General features: G+C 36.7%; 2 protein-coding genes across 5 annotated transcripts in view; one reads left to right on the top strand and one right to left on the bottom strand.

Moving 5' to 3' along the window:
- Positions 1 to 1,325: 1,325 nt before the first annotated feature.
- On the bottom strand, positions 1,326 to 2,093 carry LOC120908530 (secreted RxLR effector protein 161-like). The gene has a single exon (XM_040319647.1). It carries the CDS (start codon positions 2,091 to 2,093, stop codon positions 1,326 to 1,328), a length of 768 nt encoding a protein of 255 aa, XP_040175581.1.
- Positions 2,094 to 11,611: 9,518 nt separating this feature from the next.
- Positions 11,612 to 22,572, top strand: part of LOC120894854 — a 30,880-nt gene continuing 19,919 nt past the window's right edge. The window contains exons 1-2 of one of the 4 annotated variants that reach the window (XM_040297702.1): positions 11,612 to 11,812; positions 16,026 to 16,162. In XM_040297702.1, coding sequence (XP_040153636.1) covers positions 16,081 to 16,162 — 82 coding nt within the window. In that variant the 5' untranslated portion in view covers positions 11,612 to 11,812; positions 16,026 to 16,080. Of the gene's footprint in view, positions 12,124 to 14,986; positions 16,163 to 22,572 lie in introns of all 4 variants that reach the window. The other 3 variants (XM_040297701.1, XM_040297700.1, XM_040297703.1) reach the window with 3 other exon arrangements.

Genomic DNA, 22,572 nt, shown 5'->3' with positions numbered 1-22,572 from the left:
CGCTAGTACTCTGTCCATACGGCATACTATAAAATGGCGATCTACGAGGCCCCTAAATCGGCGGGGCCCCAGGCGACCGCCTAGTCCGCCTACCGTTAGATCCGCCACTAGACCAAGAGGATCAAGAATTTTGAACAATGCAGAAAGTTGGGGCCAACTTTTCCGACATCTGTGGGGTAATGAAAATAAATTCAGCCGTAGCAGGATTCCACTTGATACCCAATGTTTTTATTATTTCGTTTGCCATGCTCTCGCCCAACACCGTAAATGAATCTCGATCTTCTTTCGGCACTTCACTCAACAACACTTCCGAATTAGACGCCCACTTTTGCAAATGCATCCCAGCTGAATCGAACAATTGAACAATCTGATGCTGCACCTCTAACAACTCTTCCACATGGTTCGCACTGAAAAGACTATCGTCCACATAGAAGTTTTCCTTCACTACACGACTAACCATCGGAAACCGTAGCTGTTCATCGTCAGCCAACTGTAGCAAGATTCTTATTGCCCAGAAAAGGGCTGCAGCAGTCCCTTAAGTTACAGTTGTCAATTCAAAAACATGAATAGGACTTGATGGCATAGCTCGCTAAAATATTCTTTGTAAGGGCGTATCCCTCGTGTCAACCTTGATTTGCCTAAACATTTTGGCAACATCAGCATTCAGCACGTATCTGTGCATCTAAAGCCTCAGCTGAACTGAGAATAAATCAGCCTGCACAGTGGGACCCGTCATCATAACATCATGTAATGAAATATCATTCACTTTAGCCAATGCATCAAATACAAGCCGGCATTTGGTGGTAGTTTTGCTGAGGTTCAAAACTGCATGGCGAGGAAGGTACCACCTGTTTACTTCGGCTAAATCGAGCGACTCATCCTGATCGCGACAATGGCCCATAGCTTTGTATTCCTCCATAAACATGGAATATTGCTCCTTCACTTCTGGACGACGACTCAGCTGAGCTTCTAAAGCAAAAAATCTACGTAACGCCATCGAACGTGAGTTACCAAGTTGGTCAATTGTTTCCCTTAATGGAAGCTGAACGATATATCTACCGTCCACATCGCGTTAATGACTTTTCTTTAAATGTTTCTCACATTGATGCGCTTCCGTTTGAACAGCGCGCTCGTTAGAAATCTTCTCAATTTCCCAAATCCTTTGCAATAACTGATCTAAATTATCAGAAACTGCTATGTTCGTATGAACTGTAGAGAGTAGCTGTGTAAAGGTTGCTGGTTGGAACAAGACTATATTTCTAGAATCTTACATTAATAATCATAGCCTACTATTTTACTCAAGGCTTGCTCTTCAACACTCCTCCTCAAGCCTCAGAGATACCCATTAACTCGCGACTAATCTCGAATTTAGTCCGTTGCAATGGTTTAGTAAGTCCATCTGCAATCTGGTCCTCCGTGCTAACATATTCTAAAGTGACAATCCCACGGCTGAGAGCATCTTTGATGAAATGGTGACGAATATCAATGTGTTTCGTTCGTGGATGATACCCACCATTCTTCGCGATCGCAATGCAGCTTTGATTGTCACAACGAATTTCAATCACTTCATCCGCATTCGCCAGTTTCGCAGAAAGTCCGCGCCACCATGAGGCTTCCTGTACCGCCGCCGATACAGACATGTATTCAGCCTCACACGTAGATAAGGCTACCGTCGGTTGCTTCTTGCACATCCATGAAATTGCTCCTCCTTGCGCCATAAAGATGTTGCCAGTGGTGGATTTTCGTTCATCTGGATCAGATCCCCAATCAGCATCACAGTAACCGATAATTTTCGAATCTACATTTTTTTTGTAAACCAATTTAAAATTAGAAGTCCCTCGAAGATAGCGCATAACATGCTTCACTCCGTTCCAGTGTTTTTGTCCTGGATTTTTGTTGAATCGACTCAGCATGTTCACCGCGTACAGAATGTCTGGTCGAGTACTTTGTGCCAAATACATCAAACACCCAACGGCTTCTTGATACGGCACATCTTTCATCGCAGCAGTTTCATTGTTACTCTTCGGACTTTCTTCCTTGGTCAGCTTCTCACTGTTGTTCATTGGAACTGCCACTGGTTTACATTTATCCATATTGAACCTCTTTAAAATAGATTCTATGTAGATTTCTTGATCCAACTTGATGGTTTCTTTTGTCCGTTGAATCCTTATACCTAGGCAGTGCTGTGCTGCTCCTAAATCCTTCATACGGAAACAACTACAAAGATGTTTCTTCAGCTGCTTTTTCCATGCCACATCGTTGCTAAAAATCATCATGTCGTCAACGTATATAGCAACGATAATGATCTTACCTCCTTCGCTACCTACATACACGCAAGGATCGTACTGAGTTGGTATCAGGCCGAACCGTTGTAATGCTGCATCCAGTTTGTTGTTCCAAACTCGGCTCGCCTGCTTCAAACCATAAATAGCTTTGTTAAGTTTACATACCAACGTTTTCCGCTGTCCATCAACGAAGCAAGGTGGTTGCTCCATGTAAATATCTTCATCAAGATCTCCTTGCAGAAATGCTGTTACTGCATCCATTTGATCTATCATCAGATCATGCTTGATAGCCAGGGCAAAAAGGTATCGCAGCGAACAATACCGTACCACGGGAGCGTACGTTTCATCATAATCATATACGCCTCGTCTTGTCATCGATGAACGTGATGTAGTATCGATGTCCACCAAGCGAGTGCGTTTCCATCGGTCCATTAATGTCCGAATGAACCAAATCCAAGACATTTTCAGCTCGAGAACCTTTCTTCGGAAACGGTAACTTCGAATGTTTGCCTAACGGGCAAACTCTGCAATCCGCACCGTCCATATTTTTCAATGTGATGCCAGTTGCCAAACCACCAGCAAGTTTCTTGAGATTCACAGCACCCAGATGCCCCATCCGTTTATGCCACAATTCGAAACTTTCTGCTGTGTTACACGACAGAGCCTCCTGCATGTTGTTCGCTACCTGTTCCACCTTGAACTGATTATTGTTGTGAATTCCAGTAAGCACCAACTTGCCGCTAGGGTTATATACTTTGCAACCTTTGGTGTTGAATTGAACAGTATATCCCTTTTCTACCATCCTGCTAACCGAAAGTAAATTCGATGTTAAACCTGGAATCAGCTTTACATCGCTGATCGTTACAATCTCTTCCATGCATTTCGGTTGTATTATAGCAGTTCCACGAGCGACAATGTCCAGAGTTCCTCCGTTAGCAGCAACTACTTTACCTGTTGCGTTTTGCAGGTTGCTCAATAAATCCTTGTTGCTAGTCATGTGCGCATACGCTGCCGAATCCAAAATCCACTCGTTAGCTTCACTGTTTCCAAATGTCGATAGCACCGTACACAACGTTGTTCCTCCTTTTCGATCATCCTTGCAGAATTTCGCAATATGACCATACCGGCCACATTTCCTACATTGCGGACCTTTCGACGAAGAAGGCTTCTGTTTTGGCTTGAAAACTTCACGACGTTTGTTAGTGGCTAACGCTTGAACATTTTCGTTACATAGCAACGGCCTCTCTTGAAGAAGTTTTGTCTTCACATAGTCGCCTGTGATTGCAACACCAGAATTCTCCATAGCCAAAATCATCGGTCGATACTCTTCCGGTAAACCAGCCAAAAGAATCATTCCTACCCACAAGTCGGGCAATTTGAAACCAATGGCATTTAGTTGGTTTGCCGTGGATATTACCTGATTCACGTATGAATTCATTGAGCCACATGTATCCAAATCAGACTTAATCAGCTTGTGAAGCAAGCCGATTTGCCTAGAAAGCCCTTTATCCTCAAACGCCATTTCCAATTTGTCCCAAGCAGATCGAGCCGATTCCGCGTCTTCAATATGGACATAAATTGTTGGGTCGAGTAAAAGGATGAGCTTCAATCTGGCTTGCAAATCCTTTTTTCGTCCACCGTTTCGAAAGTTCCATCCTCTTTTTTCACAGGTTTTACTACTTCCCAAAGTCCTTCGAGTTGTAGAAACGTTTTAGCAGCAAACTTCCAGGATGTCCAATTTTCCCGACCGAGCAGACGTTCAATGGAGGGAATACTTGTCGAACCGACGAAACTTGACGAGGAATTGCTTGAGCTAGGAAGCGCCATTTTCACTAAACTTTCTAGATTCAAGTCTTCGATATTCTGGATCTTTAATCAATTTTCGAGTCTGGGCCCATAACCTGTAGAGAGTAGCTGTGTAAAGGTTGCTGGTTGGAACAAGACTATATTTCTAGAATCTTACATTAATAATCATAGCCTACTATTTTACTCAAGGCTTGCTCTTCAACATGAACACCTTCGCCATTGTCACTGCTGTCGATAAAGCCACCAATCATCCATCTTAATTCAATGTCCATCACAACTGGAAGTTCATTCGATTTTTTGACGAACCCTGACTTCACGATGAAAGGTAAACGATCCATGCCATTTAGCAAATCTATGTCAAGATCACTTGGTATTTTCAGATTATCAATACTGAAATATGACGCTGAAAGGGTTCCTGTTAATTCATCATACACAAGACAACGCAAGCCAACAGTAAAGTTTCTACACATTGATTTTACAATCACCGCACAAAACTTGTTTACTGGTGACTTAACGTTCTCGATCCCTGACACTGGCATGTTAGTATTCACCATTCGACAACCCAATATATTCACAAGCTTCCGTGTTATGCAGCTTATCTGAGAGCCGCTATCCAACAATGCTCGGTAACGCACTAACCATCCGCCATAGGCCCTAGGTAACGTTTACTAGAGCTGTTTGTAATATTACACGCACTCTCGGCAACGTTGAAACACTTGAGTTTTAGTTCATACTAAACACTACTACATCGGAATCTGGCAATTCATCGGATGTTGTTTGATTCACTACACTCTCCGCTTGATCGTAATGCATGGTTGTATGATGAAAACCCGTACACATTTCACACTTGATCTGTGATTTGCACCGATTTTTCCAATGACCGTACATAAAGCAAACAAAACACAACCCTTTTTTCTTGAGCAAAGCTCCTCGTTGTTTCACATTCAATTTGCTTAGTTCGGGATACTTTTCCGTTTCATGTGCATCCTTACATAGCGCCCATCTTTGCTCAGTGATAGCCGTGTTTGCCTTGCATCTAGAACGACCGGGTTTATGGATGAAATTCTTTTTTGTTTCTCCGATTTACCACTACACTTGCAACACTCAAGCACTGATACACGACCCTTCAGTCGTCGTATCGGGGAGCTTGTTCGTTGAAGAACGTTCGTCGCTCATGAGTGGACAGGGTTGTACCACTAGGTTGGGCAGAACTAAACCTAGACGGTTTTCAAATTTTTGTTCATAGAGGGCTATGATATGAGTGAAATTGAGTGTCGCGGCGAACGTTCCCGGGAACGAACGAGCTCCCCGATACGATTCACCCTATTTTCAGATTTACCCAACACTAATGCATTTACAAGTTGATTTTTATAATACAAAACACTGTTGAAATCTTCATACTATTAACTAATAGTTCTAAAAACACGTGAAATACTGCTGTTTTTAATTGTAAGCGAAATCAAATCTGAACGATTTAACATCCATTTTTTTTTTCGATATAAGCCGCTAAGAATTGTACATCACAATATAAGGTTTATTTTGCCCTTTAAATAACTTACAGTTTTTATTTTGAGTGTATTCAAACAACTAAGGTTCAATCTCACGATTCTGTAGAAAAAAAATCGATTTTTTGCAAATAAACACAGTTTAATCCACGGTTTAAGAATTGAAACAAGCAGAGTGCTTTGATCCTATTTATTGCAAAGCCCAAAGTCTTTTTTTCACCGTGCTATCATGTAGACAGTGTTTTGTTTATAATTGGTTGGCGGTGGCAGGTGCAAGTTCGATACTTATTATGCCGAATTCCGGCTTGAACCAAGGACATGCGTTTATAACAGCGTTTTGTATTGTCCTAATCATTCTTCTTCTTCTTTTGGCTCAACCGTTGTGGGTCAAGGCCTGCCTGTACCACTTGTGGGCTTGGCTTTCAGTGGCTTATTGATTCCCCCCCCCCCCCATAGCAGGATAATAGTCAGTCATACGTATGGCGGCACGATCCATTTGGGGCTTGAACCTATAACGGGCATGTTGTTACAGGGTTTCGAATCATATAAGGGAATAGTTCAACCACTTAGGGGAATGTTGCAAATCGGTAGGGGAATGTTGCAAGCAAGCTGTGGATGTTTGCAATCACTTAGGGGAGTTTTGCAATCGATTAGGGGAATGTTGCAAGCGTACTGTGGAGCTGTCATCAGACTGTGGGTGCCGCTGTAAATACCTTAAAATATTTTCGTCAATCTTACTAACTTATCATGTTTAATTATGACTCCGCAGCAGGATTTATTTAGTTTATCATGCGTACAGCAGAATCCCACACGAAAACAACTCCAAACGATGTTTTTAAAAAAACATCATCGGTATCAATTCGTAGCTTTTTACACCGGCACCCACAGTCTGATGACAGCTCCACAGTACGCTTGCAACATTCCCCTAATCCAGGGGTCTCCAAACTTTTCAGTTCGCGGGCCACATTGCCTCACAAATAACATTGTTGAGGGCCATTTTGATGTTAGCTATACAATGAGTGAATGTTCAAATCTTAATTTGATTTGAAAATATTTACTGAGTTTATCAAATGTCAACTCCTTTATTTTATCAAATCCTAATTTTCGTCTTTCAAAAATAAAAATAAATTGTTTTGATGAATTAAGAAACAAAATTAACTATTTATTTTAACCCCTACCAAGTCGTCCCGGGCCGCATTACACGCTATTGAGGGCCGCATGCGGCCCGCGGGCCGTAGTTTGGAGACCCCTGCCCTAATCGATTGCAAAACTCCCCTAAGTGATTGCAAACATCCACAGCTTGCATGCAATATTCCCCTACCGATTTGCAACATTCCCCTAAGTGATTGAACTATTCCCTTATATGATTCGAAACCCTGTAACTTGTACTAATTGACGACTGTACCACGAAACCGACAGTCCTAAACATTATTCGATAGAAAAACATTCATTTCAGGGCTCATGTTTGTTTATTTCAGTGTATTGGAAATTGTGCATAAAATGGCAATGAAGTGCGCAACAATTGGATTTTTGAATAGGTTTAAAAATCAGTATATCTTGGCATTATTTATCATTTTTATCCCTAAAAAAATAAACATACATTTTTAAAACAATAATGATGCATGCTAGACACAAATTACTAGGATAATGTGGTTTTATCCATCTCAAACATGAGAAATACATTGGCTGTTCCGGTAAGTGTGCAACAATTGGCAAATTACCCTAAAACAGTTTTTCAGGTTTCTTTGATTACCACTTCCATACGAACACAATACAGGGTTTTCCAATTCAATTTCCAATGTCATCAATATGTTTCATTGCTTGCGATATGCAAATAGATATCAAATATTGAATTTGCATCACAAACATTTTCCAGTTCTTTTACATGATTTTAAATACATCACAAACTGGAATTCAGTTCAGTTTCAGAGTTTGACAGTTCTTTTTGATGTGTTGAAAATTTGTATATATGTATATTTGTATATTTATTAATTCATCGATTTATTTATTCATCATAAGCGCACTCTATATACACAGGGTACAGTACGACTATGTAAACACATGGTTTACATAGTCTCACATTTAAGCATAACGCATTACAAGGACGCTAGACATTCAGACGATATGCACATAGAAAATTGATACGATAAAATACAGTTGCAACCGTCATGCCGGGCTCATATGCATCAGATTCATCATTCGCATCATTCAGAGCATCACATATGCGCCAAAACGGGTCTCGAGAAGCGAAAGATATCCTTTTCTCCGGAATGCACAATGGGCAGTTAGAACAAATTTCGGGATTAAATTATTTTTGCAGAAATTGTTAGTTTTTATCGTTTGTAGTAAAGTGTTATGATAGTAAATAACATTTTATATGTAGTTTGCATCCATACCACCAGGTGGCGCTACATAAAATAGTGTTTTAAGTGTTTTGTGTGTTTTTATTCTTTAATTTGTTGTTTCTAATAGTATGAACCATTTTAAAATATACTTTAATGTTCCATAATATATGAAAAAAAACAATGATTTTGAATAAGATAATTTTTTTGCTTTGTATAGGACAATTGTAGGTAATTCTTATCACGTTTACTCACATGTAGTACAAATGTTAAAAAATTTACATACAAACTTAGGTGGATGCTATTTCAAGCTCCTGACGTCTAGTTGACATTACTAAAGACATGAATAGGCATTTAAATAATTAGATAGAGCAGGTACATTGAAATAAAGTACTTCCCAAATTCGTAATGAAAAGCAGCACACAACAGGTTGGCTGATAAGTCCCCGGTCTAACAAAGAAAAACACATTTTTTTTGTCAAAATTCCATTTTATTATTCAACATAGTTCCCTTCAAGAGCGATACAATGATTATAACGACCTTCTAATTTTTTGATACCATTTTGGTAGTACTCCTTCGGTTTTGCCTCAAAATAGGCCTCAGTTTCGGTGACCACCTCTTCATTGCAGCCAATTTGTTTCCCTGCGAGCATCCTTTTGAGGGCTGAGAACAAGAAAAAGTCGCTGGGGGCCAGATCTGGAGAATACGGTGGGTGGGGAAGCAATTCGAAGCCCAATTCATGAATTTTTGCCATCGTTCTCAATGACTTGTGGCACGGTGCGTTGTCTTGGTGGAACAACAAAATAACAAAAGATACTTGACAAAAGACGATCTGTCTCACAAACTAATTGACATACAGACGTCAAATTTTGACACGAATCATTTGAAGGTTGGTACTATATAAAAATAATATGCATTTAATCAAAGTGGGTATAGGGACTAGATGGGATTATAGGTTTGGCGGGAAGGCCATATTGGACGAACGAATGACAGGAGGGGATTCAATTGTGATACGTAGTTTTTCACCCACACTACGATACATCATCCAAAATAGCCATTGGAATTCACACGCATACATCAACAAATGATCGAATCCCCTCCTGTCATTTCGTTTTCATTTTTCTACAGTACGGCTGTCAATTTGTTCGGGATAAGCCCACCTGTATAATAAACCCACTTTGCATTTAATAATAGCGGCGCCATCTATGTGTCAGACCGGGGACTTATCAGCCAACCTGTTATTGTTTGTCTTTGAATATCATCCAACACTTTTCCAAGTCCTGTACTGCCTTCAGAAGGGGTAATAAAACTAAAAATCCGATGTTCTTGGTTTTACAACTATCCAAAAAAAAATCAGATTTCAACGATAGCTACAAACAAAGTATTTACTTCATTTGTAAAGTTAAACTCTGTCTTTGTTTTAGTGTGTGTAGCTACTGATATTAAACTGGTTAACGAATCAGAGGAATACAGCTCATTATACAAAATGTCCTTCTGGATGCATTTTCTTTCTTGCAAAATATTACAGTCAACTCTCTCTTATTTGAGAGGCTGATTAATTACAGAGGTTGAAAGTGGATGAAAGGTCCATACAATCAAGAAAGAGACACAACATTTAGTATGCAGCTTTAACTGTTGCTATAGGAAACTGCGAACAGGATTGCCAATTTGAGCATACATTATTCAATAACCATGGCAACACCATACACAAATAAGAGAGATACAGATTTCTGAGTTTTTCCAAATTAGAGGGACAAAAATGTACTGAAAATCAAGGTACTGTAGAAAATGTTCAAATAAGAGAGGTTTTTCAAATTGGAGAGGTATCAAATAAGAGAGGGTTCACTGTATTTATAGAATACTCCCCTCTATCCTTATATTTAGTTTGTCATGACTTTTGGGAGTTTCTTCTCCCAAAACGCCAATAGATGCTGGTGCATTTATGACGTTTTCCTGTTATGTGTATAATTTTAGAATTATTTTCCTTACATCCGTCTATAATCTGGAGTAGGACCAAAAGGTATTTGGTTCTGATTTGCTTCATTATATTTAATTATAAAGTTAGGTTAGAATAGAAATTTACAAATCAGATAAGTATATAAGCTGAAACTAAGATACACAGCTTCGTAATGGATATTAAAAGTGATCAAAAGCAAGTAGAATATATTTTTGTAAAATACACTAAATGCGCTACACTAGGCACTAGGAGCCGCCTAGTTACGCATGTGTCTGTTTTTAGAAAAAGTTGATGTGAAAAAACTTCAATAAAATCCGCGTTCGCAAACTTTATATTTTTTCACAGATTGATAGTATATATATTACACTATTATGAGACAAATATGAGACAACGCCACTCTACGCCACTTTCATAACGGCATCAAGTCAAAAATCAAAATGATGAAAATTTTTAGGAAGTTTCTACAGTTATTATCGTATATTTTTGCATTAAATTAACTTAACTCACAATCTTCAATGTATTTATAAAGCTGACTAAATATACTTTTTAAAATGTCTTAACTTATCAAAATCGGTTCATATTTGAAAAAGTTACAAAGGCTCAAAGTTTTCCAAAACAGTGAAAAAATTTCTGCGTTTTTTAACAAGTCTCGACTTTGAGAGGTCTTTTCTAGAGAACCAGAAAAGATTAGTAGCTCATATTTGGTATTTTTCTTAGTTTAACCCTTAGTAATAAAACCTATTGTTTGGAAATTCGCTGTTACAGAGATGATTTTTTGAATTTCATCCCGGCAAATGCCCATTGTGGAATGGCCAGCATCGTCCTAGGACAGAGGGTTCTTGCAGGCAAGTACAGATGAATCGACAAGAGCAAAGCTGGACAGTCAATGCTACCATTGAGAAGCCTAACAATGAACGCCAGCCTAACCTTTTGTATTTTGTGTAAATCATGTGGAAGAATTGAAATTTTATTGTGTTGCAAATACACAAAATTTTCAAAGCCAATTTATAATGTTATTATATTATTATTATTTTACATTGTTATTCATCTCGCGCAAAATGTAATCCCACATCGATCTGATACTACATTTCCATCATAATAGTTTTTCATCGGGGTTTGAAGCCGGATCTCATCACCCGTTAACAGGTTGACTATTACAAATTGCACTACAATTGGTATACAATTGCATTGAATGCAAGATGATAATTTATTTCGATCATCATATTTATTATTTCTTTGTTCTTTGTGATGTTGTGAAAATCATGAGTAAAAACTGAAATTTCATTATGAGGCAAATACAGCATTTGACAGCTGTTGAAAAATATCTTGGAGGCGGTGAATAATTATGTCAACATTCGTATTTGACTTGGACATCCCAGTATCAATTTCGTTGGTTTTATAAATATGCAACTAACTGTAGCTAGATCAAAGATCGTTGCAAGCCTCATCGAATCGCAATTGAAAGTCCGGCTAAACTTCAATCCCTTCCAACAAGCGTCTGAATGACTGTAGAAAGGTAAGCCAGTCTTTTGCATACAACTTCCTTACTCTCGCTACGATTACACGTTGCGCTAGGAAGTTCGCGAAGAGTGAAGAGAGATACATGAGTAAAATGTATGAGTAAAAGGGTAAAAGCGAACGGCAACGTACTCTATTCACACAGCGCTGTCTGTCGTAAGCCAGCACTACCGGTACTGGTGGGACTTAAACCCACCGATCATAAGATGAACCGTCGCTCTGCCAGTCAGATCGCGTCCGTCAGCAGTAAAACAAACAGAAAACATATGCTCTCATAAGCTTTCGACCTATGCTGCTCCGCGAACCAGTTCCCGCTCACGTGTTGTGTAGTGTAGACTTTAATTTAATTCATAGACCGAATTTAAGTTCAGGGCATTTTCTGAAACTCATGTCATAAAAGTAAGATAGTGTGGTGAATTAACTTATGCTACTGTGAAGCTACTGAAATAACATTGTAATGCTGGTGTTAATGTGACAGTAGCAGCATATCCCCAATATTAAACGTGTTATTCCAAAGAAGTTATGATGGTTTCAATTATGATGGTGTTCAAAGAAAGAACGTAAGATCGGCCAAATTTGCAATTTTGCTTGAGCAAAAATCAAGCAAATAAAATACTACGTAAACACCGTTTGTGAGGATTAAAAATGCCAGAAATCGTTTAATTTGTGATTTCTTGTGATTGAAATGCCACCGAGTAATTAAAGCAAAGGTAAATATAATAGCAGATGTTCTCAAATGAAAAATATTTAATACGAAAACACTATTTTTACAATTATCTCTAGAGAAAAACTAGCAACATTAATTGACGTATTAAAAAGTTTCATGAAATGTAAATTATGTTAGACCGACAAAAATAAAGAAGAATTATTACAATTATGGCAATCTATGCTTTACACGTTTACAACGCCAAAATATCTCTTTTTACCGTTACCGGATCCTGCAGATGAAAATGAATAGAGGTTTAAATACTTTGTTACTATACAAATACAGAGGTTTAAATACTGTTACTATACTTTGACAGAATTCAATCGCGAACAAAAGCCTATTGAGCTGCTACTGTATTACATGGTTTTCCTATGTCTATATTTGAAAGTAACTTGGAAAACCCTGTAATACAGGGTATTAATATTAGTTACATAACTGACGATACCAACCTGATCTCTTCGATCTTATGACGGCTACTTACGGCAAATAAACACTGGCCACTATTGGAACCCAATAGTTCATCGCTTTTTAGTTGTTATTTTAGTTCAGTTTTTAATTTAATGTCAATTTAATTGGCTGACAGCTCAATCAAATAGCAGGTGTTTGTATCAATAACCAGGTTTAAAAAAAATGCACCGTCAAAGCATATTAAGAAATGTATTGTTTTGGAAATACGCGTCAACTAAAAAGCCTTCATTAGTCAACTAAAATCCATTGAATTTATAATGGTTGGCAAGTAATCGCCATTCAATCAATGGAGGCCAACTGTATAAGTCTCCAGCAAATGCCGGTGAAAACAATACACTTGAGCCTTTTATTGTTGTTGTGTTAGTAATTAGTAATGTAAACAAATCCCAGTCAGCAAACTCTTACTGTACTAAAACTACCCCTTAATCATATAGCAAACAGAGACCTACGACATATTTTTAGCTTCACTCCACAATTTTTATTTATACATTTTATGGGTTGAATTTTGGTTACGTGTAAATCTATAAAACCCTAACTGTTTTTACAAACATGAAACAATTATTATCTTTTAACTATTTCATTTATATAATTTAAATTCAGTTGACTATCCATAGAGATGGAAAGTCACTATCTTCATAATCAGGTTTAACTGGATGTAGAGAAATAATTAGCTTTCATGATACGCTGCTGCACCTGCTGCAACTGAAGAATACGTACAAGCTACACCTAGGTGATAGAAACTTTAAAAGCATGATAAACAAATGCAGGAAAATGAAACAGCTCCTGGAGGTGTGGAATGTTATTGACACAAATAAAAATGATAGAATTATTTTATGGTTATCCGCATAATGAAAAATACTTACTGTGATTCTTTAATCCAACTGTTTAGAATGGCAGCTAATTAAGTATAGTATCACCCCGCAAGATAGATCTGTTGTAGTTGGATTGCTCATTAGTTGGTACCTGAATATCGTCTGCCAATCAAATAAGGAGCTTTGACATGCATTATACAGAATGTTTGTCATAAAGCTCTTGCTTCATAATTGCTCTTGCATTTCATTTATAAACATAAATTTCTTGTTGGTATGCATTAAAATCTCATCCAGAGATGTCATTCTGTCCTTGTAATGCTGTAGAAACTTATGAAAACTGTATTATTTTTAGATAGGTAGATAGATAGATAGATAGATAGATAGATAGATAGATAGATAGATAGATAGATAGATAGATAGATTTGAAATGAAACTTGCCTACAAGTAAATGTATGTGTTATGGGTCTTAAGATCCATCTATGTAATGATAAATGTTTCACACTTATACCTTGTTATTTGAAAGCGTTTAAAAATAAGGTAGGATTTCAGATATTTAATTTTTTTAGACGCATAGAGCATGTAGGCTTCTTTAATCTTAATACCTAAATAATAAGCAATTTTCTTCCTGCAGCCACAAGATCCGGGATCGAATAGTTGAACGTGTTTTAGTTGACATTCTTTTAAGATAGATGTTAGCTAGTTGGATGACAGTACAATGAATTACATGAGTTTATATGAAAACCCCGATCTAAAAAATAAAAAATAGTTTTATTTAGTATCGAAAAACATGCCAATTAACAATTACGAATTTGATAATTGGCGGGCAATTGAAGACCAATAAGAGAGTTCGGACTGTATTATCTGTGTCATCAAAACACCTTTTAAAACATTTCACTTTAATCCAAGAAATTTGAGCAGAGCAGATTTAACAATCTGAATAAATAGACATGCAACTGTAGACAAACTAACAAAAAAAGATTTGATGAACCCTTACACTTACAGGTGTATATATGCCTCAACGAAATAATAAGAAAAGCCGTATCTAAACGCCGACGTGAAATGATTCAGCACGGTTTCGCGCTTACTTAAGGTAACCTTGGTAATGAAGGGTATTTCAGCACGTAAAATAAAGGTAGCTAAGGCCAGCATGCTATGTACTTTCGCTTTCACTATCAGTCTAATTCTTCTGTTCACTAGCCACAAATGTGTGGGAAACTTATTTGTTCCATGATCATGCTTCGAACACGAAATGCGATTGAGATGGTGCTGCACTGCGGATGAACAAACACGTTTCATTTAGGTCGTGTGTGATAGGTTTGACTTTTAGCTCGAAAAAATATCAGGGTGCATATTTGTTATCCAAATTACTGATCTAACTGTAGTGGTTATCTCGATCAATGACAAATCTTACTAGATTTTTGAACATGGCTTTTTAAAAGTATACGTAAAGTAAGAATTGAATAATATAACCTAAAATCATATCATGTACTCAGAGCCCTTTAAAGTGCCGTGAATTTGTTGGGTTCATTCTTATACGACGAGTTAGAGCAGATTGTATCATTTTTTTTTCTTGATATTTAATTACAGAGCCATGGTTTAACTGTGATTGAATATTATTATGTTTGTGATACGTTATTACGTGTCATAGTTACCAGAAAAAGCAGCTGATAAATCATATATTTGCGATTGACTGCTCTTGTCTCCGATTTTTTACTGGTGTCACGCAGAATCAAGCAAAACTCGGATACTTCAAGATACACTGGAATTGATCAGTCTAACAAACGGTGCTTTCACGGAAATTGCATTGCACTACCATCCAGATTCTCCTGAAAACGACGAATGCAATAGCACACGACATCTAGCTGTAAAATGCTATCAGAGAATCACTTTAAGTTATGTAAATTGTATGCAAAACAGTAACCATTCCCGTGTTGCACTCATCTGAACCACAACGCTATTCACATAGTGAAATTCGCGACACTAAATAGGAGGTGAAATGAAAACAATAACAATTTCAGATACAAACACGCAAACGATTAAAGTAGACTTGTCATGCAAGCAAACAAATCCGGAAGTCTACCCATGAGGAAGTAATGGTTGTTACGGAAACCATCTGAACTGAGCACGAGAACGAAAAATCACTGCCTCGATTAGTACATCAACATGTGTTGTCATGTAGCACCAGTTCAAACACGATGAGAGCGGATTTAAAGAAAAATAAAACAAAGAAGACGAAAAAAGTGGAGAAAGTGAATCTCATATCGTAATCATGCAACTGCAGAAGTAACAGAATTTCTTCAATTTCTTTATGAAAACACTGGTCCAAAACTGTTGTATTACAGCATTGTTACAATCGTTTGCAAATACAAGACAACAAAAAGCATTATAAAGGATATAAGATCAGTCACAAAGATTAACGAAATCAAAATGCAAACGTACTTTTACGATCAACGTAACGACAAAGGAAATTATGTTCCGGTTTTGAATGAATATAATTAATAAAATTCTACATGTTGCTAAAAGAATTGTATAATCACGCAGCGAATAAATCGCGTCTCAAACTGGATCTCATTTCGGTGCAAGATTTTAAAATTAACGTTGCAATCCCTTTCTTCGACGACTATAGCAATCGGCAGCATCAAAAACAGCGGATACAAAAAACACTCTCGGACAAAAGAATCATGCAAAATGCACAAAAAATGTGTATAGTCTATTTTCTGTTTGTCGTGGGTTTCGTTGGAGCAGAAAACATGCTATTTTCAGGTGAGATTCTTGATTACTAAGATGAATGATTTTCTATATATTGCGAACTTTTTTTCTTGTGGAAACATCGCAGTTTAATTTTAAGTAGAGTCTTGCTGGCACATCTATGATGCCTCATTTCGGTATAACACTCTGACAAGTCCTACAGGGTGTATGTTGGAGTTTTGAGTAGTATGGAGTATGGACTAGGTGACATAGATTTAAACAGACCGGTGTTAGCTATGACAACCTGTTAAAATCAATCAATTATAGTGCAGTTGCATTGACTTCAAATTTGAAACGCTGTAACTTCTCATTTATATATAAGTTATATTCGTTTAATAATTGTTTCATTGTCGTTTCATAATTGTTAATAACTGTTAGTTAATAATAAGTATTATGGCATAGCAGTTCTTCCTAAAGAAAAAAAAAAGTTGAACTTATGTTTGTCACGACTATATTCAACTATGTAAAGAAAATTTTAATAAATTTAATAGAGTGCTAATTTGTTATATCTAAGAATGCATTCATATGATCAAAACTAATATATGTACTTATCATCTTCTACAAAAGGACCGTTATGAACTATTGTTCTGTGTATGCAAGCTAATAAATACGCTTACTAGTTTATATGCCGAATTATCTTTTGAAAAATTAAGCTTTTTCAATACATATAGTCTCTATTGCTCTAATTTTTCCAAACATCGTTATTTATGAATTGGAGTTGCCATTTAACAGCATGATCGTTATGAGTTCGATGCCCGTATGGACCGAGCCTATATGGGTTTAAACTGCTCATGCGTAGGACCTCCTACGTAGTACTTAGGGTACACCACAGCCCATCTTACAACTAACAGGAGATTCACACTAACAGGCATGCAGTCCACGTAACTTAAAAAGCAATATTTTTGACTAGTGAATAATTGCTTACACTAGATTTCAACTGTTCTTGATGTACATTTCTTGCTTGTGGCGCATAAGTCGATTGAACAGTTATTTCTATTTTCTTCCTACATGCTTTCAAATATTCAGGCTGCAGCATTCGGTGCAATCCATGTACATAAAGTAGGTTACTATTACCATGCTTTCCGGTAGCATACGAGTTTGGTATGATAGCAGTTTTGTGTTATAAACTTTAATATCATCTTTAATATTGCTTGAAGATAAAAAAATAACCAAACTTTAATTTAAATCATCATTCTAAGTCCAGAATGTGTATATACACTTGCACATAAAACATTAACCAACATCAAAATCGTCAAAAATACTACAAAACTCAAAGATTCATAAACTTGATTTAATCGTCCAGTTAATGAGAAAGTATATGTAGTTCACATATAAAAATCGAGGGTTGTGCTCTACACAAAGAAAATTATCTTTCCAATCCATGACCAAAGAGTTTCATTGCTTGTGTTATTTCGCATTCGAAAGCCTTTGGTTATCTTCTTAAATCCACCAATCAATGATTCTTTGTAAACACCTAATAAAAACGAAAATAATATATGAACTACTTCGCGAATAATAACATCGTTTTAACCTGGGCATTGTGGAAACTATGACTCTTCACAAATAAATTCATAGTTATGCTATGCGCTGTTGTATAAACGTGGTGGTTTGGTACGGGAGTATACCATCTGCATATTAATTAAAATATATTAAAGATCTTTGGTTACGCCTTGTGGTCCTCACCACAGTTTCTCTCGTGACTTTCGCTCGTACACCTCTTTGAGCGAATAGAATGGCCGAGCATGAGGGTAAGGAAGGGTATGTAAAACCAAAGTTATGCACAACCTTCCAACCTACAGCCTAGGCTCTCACAATGTGGACAGACGATTATGTAAACTGTGTTACTTCATACAAGGTGCCTATACCAGAAACTTTCACTGATTCACCCTCTCCTTAAGGCCTATTCTTTAAGTACGGTCGATGCTTCCGCTCGTCTTTGTTGGTACCTTCGATGTATGGACGGAAGTAACATGCGGATTTTCGCATGAGGCAATAAAAAATGGCTAATAAGCACAGTACAACCAAAAACTGAAAACCGGATCGACATATTATACTAATAAAATGTTTCCTTTCAGTCATGGCCTCTTAGTGCCTTGATTGTAAAGCTTAAGTTTCTTATAGCCATAACTTTAGGAAATGAGAGTCGATACTGTACCATTATCATCATTGATTAGTAAGGTAAACAACTCTTTGTTTATACTATAAATTACTAACAATACAGAGTTTTCCAAGTCAGTTTCGAATGTAAACATTGTTATTCACCGCGTACAAGATGTTGTTCCACATCGATATGACATTTCATTTTCATCATAATTTTTAAATTCTACAACATGATTTGCAACACGACTTCACCTGGATTGAGTGTGACAGTTCTTTGTTATGTGTTGAAAATCATGTGTTCAAACTGAAGTTGCATTTTTATACAAATAAACCATTTGACAGCTGTTGAAAAACATCATGGATGCGGTGAATAACAATATTTACATTCGAAACTTACTTTAAAAACCCTGTAAATTGTACTCGAGTAGCTTATCGGTTCATTCAATGAACCTGATAATTGATTAATGATAAACTGCAGAAGCAACACTGCCTCATAGAAAGTGCAACCGCTTTCCTGTATGTCTAAAGGTAAACTGAGCGAATAATAAACACCCATTTACAACGTGCATGCTTTTCAGTAGGGTTAGGTAATACAGTCGATCCTCGCATAACGGGTTTGATCCGTTGCAGTGACTCACTTATTATGCGAGAGGCTCTTTTCCATTTTATGAATAGTTAAATAACTGTATCCAAGACCGTAGAATACCACATCAAAAGGCATTTATGTCTGAAATACAAGAAATGAAAAATACCACCATAGTTCCAACAATTGGGATTCACTGTTTCATTGTCATTATTTTTTATCCTTCTTCAAAAAAGAATTTAGCTCAACAACCGTTGTCGGTCAAGGCCTGCCTATACCACTAATGGGGTTGTCTTTCAGTGGCTATTGGATTCCCCTGCTTAGCAGGATAGTCATTCTTACGTATGGTGGCGTGGTCCATTCGGGGCTTGAACCCATGACGTGCATGTTGTTAAGTTGTTTGAGTTGACGACTGTACCACGAGACCGGCTTAATATACTTTTTTATCCACTTTCTTTAAAATCAGAGTAATGGTCTATCGTTGTAACCATTCCTTTCATATTTATTTGACAAAACTATTCTTTTCACACTAGGTCTTGCTTGTTCTGAATTATTGATTTAATTTTCCGGTATAATCATAAATCAAAACTATTTATTTGTCAAAAAGATCTATTAGAAATATTAAATAACCACACACTTGTGTAACATACGACGCACCTAGTGGCAATAGTTTTATATTAAACAATTCTTAGTCTCGAAACTATCATCTGCTTGAGCTACAGGCAAAAATAAAGACTCAACGTTAAATCGTGATGTGGATTTCACATCTCCACCACTTAATTATATCAGGAATACAAATGAAATAGCAAGCTGTGCAAGATTTTACTCGTTAAGAGAGGTATTTGTTACGTATTAAGATTGTCTGACAATAGGGCCCTTCCCGTTTTAAGTTCGTAGGCTGAAATTTCAGCCTGACAGCTGTTTGCTTTGTATAGCAGTTTTTGAGCAGCTATCAAACAGATGTTTTCAACCATCCGGTCAAAACGTGATATTTAAATTTGGTTATTATAAACATGCTATGAGACCACCTGGACTACATACACTGTGTTTCTGGATTCCAACACCTGATCTCTTTCATTCGCCTTGGGATAAATGCAAACATTACCTTGTTTAGTCATTTTCGAGCAGGTACTCGAATCTAATTCTAGCTCTCTACTAATTCTACTTGTGGATTAAGGTAAAAGAACATAACAGAGAAATGAAATGGATGGCCTAGGCCTAACACTAAGGCCATACTGAATATTGAATATTGAGGCTCGTAGACATTGCTCAGATTGTGATTGATTTTTTCACCAAATCAAATGCGATTTCCCAATCGAGCACTGTATGTATGTATGTATGTATGTATGTATGTATGTATGTATGTATGTATGTATGTATGTATGTATGTATGTATGTATGTATGTATGTATGTATGTATGTATGTATGTATGTATGTATGTATGTATGTATGTATGTATGTATGTATGTATGTATGTATGTATGTATGTATGTATGTATGTATGTATGTATGTATGTATGTATGTATGTATGTATGTATGTATGTATGTATGTATGTATGTATGTATGTATGTAAGTATATATGTATGTATGTATCTTTTGATGCATTTTTTTTAACAACAATAGCCGGTATCGCGAATAAAGGAACACATTTTAACAGCCGTTTTAAGTTCATAATGGTTTAACCAAGTTCATTTGATGTTCATTCCTGTTAAATAAACGATCGTTAAAACAGTTAACGACTGCTCAATATCGCAAATAGGAAAAAAATCGAGCAACATAATTAAACGACTATTAATGTGTATCGCATTTTGATTCATAAGTGGAGTTACGTATTGTCATTGCCAATGTTGAAGCGACTTCTTGCATGTAGTCCAATAAGGCTGCTGTCGACAAACCTGGGATATATCGGCAATTTTTATTGATTACTGACTTACCCGGATACTTTTGATCCTATAGTGTTCCTGTACACAGCGTGCTAAGCTAGATTTGCCTATATCATAAATAGAATGTTTCAAAAAGTTCAAATGAGTTTTCAAAAATTCATAATGAATGAATTTCCCTTTTTATTGAGATTTATTTGATTTTTTGTTGACTTATGCAACGTACTTGTGCAAAAATATAATGGAGTTTTCAAAACACCATAATGAAAGGATTTCCCTTTTTATTGAGATTTATTTGATTTTTGTTGATTTGTGTAACGTTACAGGAAAACATATTATATTTGAAAATTACTGGGCTGATGTTGATGTATGCTGGTGGTTACTTTAAGCTTAATTTGATAATGTTTAGCACACAACTTATTAATGAACGATAATAATGCTTGCTAGTAACAGAATATAGAATTTTAGTATAGAATATGTAATACCATTTACGTAAAAAGCTTCGGCTTGAATGTTTGAATGAAATAACCATATGAGTGAAACATAAATTTTTAATGTTTGACAATCGCCCTGCAGAGTTCATGATCATCTCCAATCCTACCCTTTACCAGAAAAGTTTTCCGATCCCTTACCTATACACCTGATCGCTATGTACAAAGAGATAAAAAGAAGAAATCTGAAACAAGTAAACAAAACAAAAAAACTGATCTGGCTGTTGTAATCGCCATAGTAGAGATTTTTTCACGGTGAAAAACTTCCTGCTAGAGCGGTAGACGGATGAAAGGAGAAGTAAATGTTCATGGATTAATGATTTGTTCATCTTCTCCATTTATGAGTCTTTTTATGATAAATCATCGAATCATCATGCTGTCGCATTTATGTATTCGGGATGCAATGTTGTAAGGGATGCATTTTTTTATTACTTTCTTCGAATAAATGTCTTCAAACTGTTGGACAATGTTTCAGTACCCTATACTTGACGGTCATTTGAAATGTTTTATTACTTATCGTTACGTAGCAATTTGCATGCGTTTCAAATCTTTCTTTGGTCTGGTTTAAATACTGAGCCAAACATTTACAAGTTTGTGTTGCTACGGTACCGCTACGGCACTGCTCATTTATCATGATGCAATCATATGCTAGCATCACTAATGACAAGTTAGGGGTGATTTTGCAAGGTTTCATTTAAGTAGGCTGATGAGTATACCTAGCATAATGATTGTGGTTAGAAGTACTTATACGTTCCCTCCGTTCCCCTGAATAATCTGAAGGTTTATAATAATCAAATACCGTACGGCGTTGTCAGTATGCCTATACAATTCAATTTTTATCTTTTATCAAAGATTAAAGCTCTAGTTTTTTCATCCTAAAACGGTAAAAAATTATCGTTTTATCATAAAAGCCATTGATCTCATGTTTTATGTTATGTCTTAAAGCCTTTTCGGCTGCCCTAGTTTGATATTTGTACTTAGAAGGCTACAACAAAATTATTGCTAATAGAACAATTAAAGAAGACTTTTTTAAATAGTTTAAACATTTGTCGGCGTCGTGAAAGAAAAGGTTAAAAATTAAGAGTTGTTAAAAATTCACCAAAAAGTTAAAACCTGCTCGACATGATATCGTTGATATCGTGAACGCATTGAAGAGTTGTTTCAGTCCAGTGCACTTTGAACTATTATAAACTACCTAGAACAGCGGTCGGCAAAGTCCGGCCCGCAGGCCAAATGCGCCCCACCGCAACAATCAATCCGGCCCGCGAAAGATTTTGACTGATTTTGAAAGATGGAAAGAAACTATTCGTATACACATTACTGTATATCTTTTAGAATAACATTTTAAACCATCGTACTCTTTCAATT

This window comes from Anopheles arabiensis, chromosome 2 (genome assembly GCF_016920715.1).
Source record: "Anopheles arabiensis isolate DONGOLA chromosome 2, AaraD3, whole genome shotgun sequence".
NCBI classification, from domain to species: Eukaryota; Metazoa; Arthropoda; class Insecta; order Diptera; family Culicidae; genus Anopheles; species Anopheles arabiensis.
Note: the sequence above shows the minus strand (reverse complement) of the source record. Positions and strands in the feature narration are given on the sequence as shown.